This window comes from Urtica dioica, chromosome 3 (assembly GCF_054948205.1).
Source record: "Urtica dioica subsp. dioica isolate 48M chromosome 3, U.dioica_male_clone48M_v1_H2, whole genome shotgun sequence".
Lineage (NCBI taxonomy): Eukaryota > Viridiplantae > Streptophyta > Magnoliopsida > Rosales > Urticaceae > Urtica > Urtica dioica.
This window is the reverse complement of record NC_142758.1, coordinates 39,732,727-39,737,724: the sequence shown is the minus strand read 5'-3', so window position 1 is coordinate 39,737,724 and position 4,998 is coordinate 39,732,727. Positions and strand designations below refer to the sequence as shown.

The 4,998-nt window shown below is 31.3% G+C and overlaps 1 protein-coding gene across 1 annotated transcript; it reads left to right on the top strand.

Annotated features, from left to right (window-relative positions):
• The first annotated feature begins 455 nt into the window (after window positions 1–455).
• LOC149402763 (cytochrome P450 CYP749A22-like) lies at window positions 456–3,928 on the top strand. Its single transcript, XM_089608520.1, has 5 exons — window positions 456–753; window positions 855–1,081; window positions 2,326–2,558; window positions 2,640–3,024; window positions 3,319–3,928. The coding sequence occupies exons 1-5, from the start codon at window positions 456–458 to the stop codon at window positions 3,745–3,747; spliced, it is 1,572 nt and encodes a 523-aa protein (XP_089464646.1). The 3' UTR covers window positions 3,748–3,928.
• The last annotated feature ends 1,070 nt before the right edge of the window (window positions 3,929–4,998 follow it).

Below are 4,998 nucleotides of genomic sequence, written 5' to 3'. Positions count from 1 at the left end.
TTTTCTGAGGGGTGGTTTTCCACCATATAACAGAACCCCTTCGCAACGAACCTTGTGGATAAAGCATCCAAAGATATATATATATATATATATATATATATATATATATATATATATTAGATGTATAGCCTTATTTATATTTTTAGTTTGTCATTTAGCCAAAATTTAGTAAATTTTTTATAAATAGTCATATTCACAATATTTTCTTATTGTATATGAACAATATTTACACTATTGCATATGAAGAATCTTTACAAATTGGCTATTTATAAAAAATTTACAAAACGTTGGTGGCTTAGTTTGCTACTTATTTGATATAATATTCGCTTAGCTTACTTGCCTAGTACTCTTCAAATAAACTAACCTCCTTTACCAAATTCAGGCAAGATAGCCCTACAAATAGAGGCTCATGGTCAGAAAGAGCTTAAACCATACTGAATATCGACAAAAAAAATATGATTTCATCAACTTCTGTGAATTATTTGACAATCCATCTCTCTGGTCTGTTTTTGGTATCATCATTTCTATTACCGATCATTATGATCTTCTACAAGCTATGGTGGGTCCCGAATCGCCTAAGGAACCAGATGGCATTACAAGGAATCAAAGGCCCTCCTTACAATTTCGTCTACGGCAACATTAAAGAGATTATTAGCATGCGAAACGAAGCCATGTCGAAGCCTTTGGGTTTATCTGATCACAACATATATCCTAGACTTCTACCTCAGGTTCATTGCTGGACTAGGTTATACGGTAAATGGAATTAAATACATTTAAGTTTATCCTCCAGTTGCTAATTTTGTTATATTTATTATGTGTTATTCAAAATTATCTTCATTTCATATCTTCTACAGGAAATAATTATCTTGAATGGGTTGGTCCCCAACCTCAACTGCTTATTACTGATGCCGAGTTGATCAAGGAAATATTAATCGACAAAGAAAATGTTTATCCGAAAATGAAACTTCCCGCTTTCTTCAAGAAGATATTGGGTGATGGTCTACTATTAACTGCTGACGGTGAAAAGTGGACGAAAATGAGGAAAATCTACAACCCGGCATTCCAAATGGAAAGATTAATAGTAAGACTATGCAACTTACATAATTTATTTTATTACATTTTTCGCTATCCAAATGAAAATTATAGATAACTAGCCCTACCGAAAATTAGTCTAGGATTATGCCAAAGACCTAAGCCAAAAAGGTCAAACTTAGAAAAAGTTAATTTTAGGTTTTCTATATATTAATTTTAAAATATTTATTTCCATGTGCCAAAAAAAGTTGACCTCGACTACTACAGTTTGTAGCTGTCGCTACTTGTTGGCTGTAATAAACGTGTAGAGAAGGGAGGGTTACGATTTCTTTTATATTAAACTTTTAGAATTTTCTTATAACTTAAAAATTAGTCCAAAATAAATATTTTAATTTATTACGAGGCTAAGTGATGAACCTTTGTCAATTTTATTTAATATAATGGTTACTTTATTAGTTAAGAAAGTCTTTAATAAAATCAATTGTTGGTATAAATTATTAATATATATCTAATTCAACTATAATTTTAATTGAGGTTAATCATTTGATTATATATATAACAATTTCTTTAAAATTATAAGCTTTGAATCCGTTTTAATTATAAATCGTATATATTTGTATAGAATTATATTTCCATGGCTAAGTGGGCGGTTAAACTTCTATAGCCAGGCATGGCAACGATTAGTTAATGTTCTTATGGGCTAAATATTTTTAAAAACATTTCACAAATACGTAAATTAAAAATGGAATTTACTGAGATGAATATATTTTAATGTTCAGATGATTTTCTTGTTAGTTTAAAGAAAATTATAGACAACTATAAAAATGTTATGAAACGCTTAAGAGTAAAAAGAAACGACATAAAATATATGAAAGACAAATGAAAATAGAGATATTCGCATATTTTTTTCTTCCAAAAATGAGATAACAAAAGAATATTTGTATTTTACATATATAAGTTTGATAGTTAAATAGAACTTTGAAGTCTAAATAATAGCCATTGTTTGGTTTTATATAGTTAATTAGCCACTGATTCAATTAAAAATAATTAATTGAGAATTTTTCCTAACGGTAATTGACAATTAATAAGTGGGAGCTATTCGGTTAAAAGTTTCAATTAATTATTGGTCATAACCAAATATAGTTAGCGAATATAATATTTTGATATGGCTTGGTTGCTTATAGATTTTCTTTTACATATAACATCAAATCAAATTCTCTTCTGTATGCTCGTATATCAATAAGCAAAAGATAATCGTGCGATAGTAAAATTTGATGTGAAAATGGTTGGCAGAGTATGATACCGGAAATTATTACAAGTGTTGAGGTAATGTTAAAAAAATGGAGATATCTCGAAGGAAAAGAGATCGACGTTTACAAGGATTTTAAGCTCTTGACTTCGGACGTGATTTCAAGGACTGCATTTGGGAGCCCTTACGAAGATGGGAAGGTCATTTTTAAAACGTTAGAAAAGCTCAATACAATTGCAGGCAAAAACATGTATAAAATAAGGATTCCCTTCCTAAGGTAATCTCGAGTCTACCCAAGGAGAAATTGTGAGCTAGAAAAGTGACGAGCATATGTACTAATCGGTTTTTCATATTGCAGCAAGATTTTCAAATCAGCAGACCAAAAAGAATCTGAAAAGCTTGAGAGAACATTATATGAATACGTCACCGAAAAAGTCAGGAAAAGAGAAGAGAAGGAAACCAAAGAAAAAGACGATGGTAGCTTTGGAAAAGATTTTCTTGGAGGAATGTTAAAAGCTTATTACAATGCCAACGAGAACCAAAGGATTTCATTTGACGAAATCATTGATGAATGTAAAAACATTTATTTTGGCGGACATGAGACCACAAGTGCTTTACTTGCTTATACGGTATATCTTCTAGCAGTTCACACAAATTGGCAAGAAGAAGCAAGAAAGGAGGTCCTTCGATTATTCGGGAACCAAAGCAATCCAACTGCAGATGGGATTACGAAACTTAAATGTGTAAGCACATACTTGTTTTTTTTTTTTTTTTTTTTTTTTTTTTTTTTTTTTTAAAAAAAAACTCGAAATCCTTAAAAACGTACAAAATATTCTCCACTAGTTACAAGTACACCCATCTTATTATGGTTTTTTTAAAAAAAACAAGTAGAATGATTGAAGATGTTTTTTTTTTTTTTTATTGTTATTACTTATTCATGCAAGTATAAGGTAGTATTCATGATCTCAACAACAAAAATGGGTACGTATTCCTTTTGTTTTATTACACGCTATTGAGTTCTTTGATTTATGAATCAGGTGAGCATGATTCTCAATGAAACCCTTAGATTATATCCTCCGCTGATTGCCATTCCCAGAAAGACTAAGAGAGGAGTTAGATTGGGAAACATTAATATTCCGAAGAACGTGTCGGTGATCGTGCCAATTCTAGCACTTCACCACGATATTCGAATATGGGGAGAAGATGTGCACCTTTTCAAACCCGATAGATTCTCCGATGGAATCGCTAAAGCCACTCGGAACAATTCCGCTGCTTTTTTCCCTTTCGGAATGGGGCCTCGGACTTGTGTGGGCTTCAACTTAGCATTGAATGAAGTGAAGATAACTCTGGCAATGATTCTGCAACGCTACTCATTTACCTTGTCACCGACCTATGTTCACTCGCCAGTTCAAATTATCATAATTCGCCCAAAGTACGGCGTCCAAGTAATTCTACACCCGGTTTGAAGCTCATTTCAATCTTAAAAGACTTCAGTGTCAAACAATAATTCATTCATAGAACGATACTGCATAGTTAATAATATTGTTATTTGGTGACAAATATACTATAATATTTGTTTTATGCTTGATTCGTGGACACATCAATCGTCTCCTTAATCCGTTCTAATTGTCAGGAGGTTCCATATATGAAAACTAATTAGTAAGATGACCTTATATCTCATGTAGGATGTATATCCTTTTGGCGTGGGATCCTGTGAGGAAGTAATTTTTTGGGCTCATCCTTCATGGATTTTGTGTCCCATTTATTTTCGACCGAGTACTTGTTAGAGCTGATGAATTCTAGAATTCTAATTTTAAGTTACGTATCGTGATCTTCAATCTCAAAGTCAATCCACAGTGAATTCATAATATCTTATAGCATTCGATATTCTCATAGGTCCCTTCGTTTTTCAGATGTAGCATCACACTTATATTTGGTTTACGTGCGTCGTTAGGCGTACTGGATGATTAGCAGTATTCTTTGTTCAATCAAAATTTGGACAAAATCTCTAGACATCACAATTAACAGGGCATATATCAAACTATGAACAGCCTCATAAATTCTAATTTTAAAACAACAGAACAAAATTTTATTAGCCAAAGAAAGTTGTAGGGAGGTGGAGAAGTGATTAAATATTTGAGAGAGAGAGTAGGCAATTTAGGAAAGAAAATGTTATGCTGTACTATCGAGTGTTTGTAATTTTTGTCTTGATACAAACTCAAATAAATTACCTCTATTTATACTAGTGAGATTCTCAAATGAATGGCTAAGATTTTGCCACCAAAAATCTAATATAATAAACAAAAAAATTAGCAACATAGTCAACTCAAACTTTATAGATTACTAAATAGTTAAGGTTTTGTAAATATTAAGTAAATAGTCACTCGGATAACATGGCTCAATTACTTGTTTTTTCTATTCTGAATCATGCCCTTTTAATAATTTAAATTCTGAAATTTTTTAAATTTTGAATTGTTTTGTATTTCCGGAAGTTTTATTTTTGAACGAATTTGAGCGTGTGAACAGATATGAGGGAATTTTTAGAAGTTCCTTATTTGTAGTAATTATTTAAACACGTCTGACTATTTGTTGATTTGGTTTCCTTATATATTTTTTCTTTATTCCTTTTTTTACTGTTCTAATTACTTCTTTACTTTTTAATTTGATAGCCAAAAATCATTCACACGTCTGAAAATATCACTGATCCTCAAGATGGC

Bases quoted from the DNA above. Each gene is read 5' to 3' on its own strand.
- LOC149402763 (XM_089608520.1), top strand. From the start codon at position 456: ATGATTTCATCAACTTCTGTGAATTATTTGACAATCCATCTCTCTGGT. The intron at 2,559-2,639 runs GTAATCTCGAGT...TTCATATTGCAG, and splicing joins ATAAGGATTCCCTTCCTAAG to CAAGATTTTCAAATCAGCAG. The intron at 3,025-3,318 runs GTAAGCACATAC...TTTATGAATCAG, and splicing joins GGATTACGAAACTTAAATGT to GTGAGCATGATTCTCAATGA.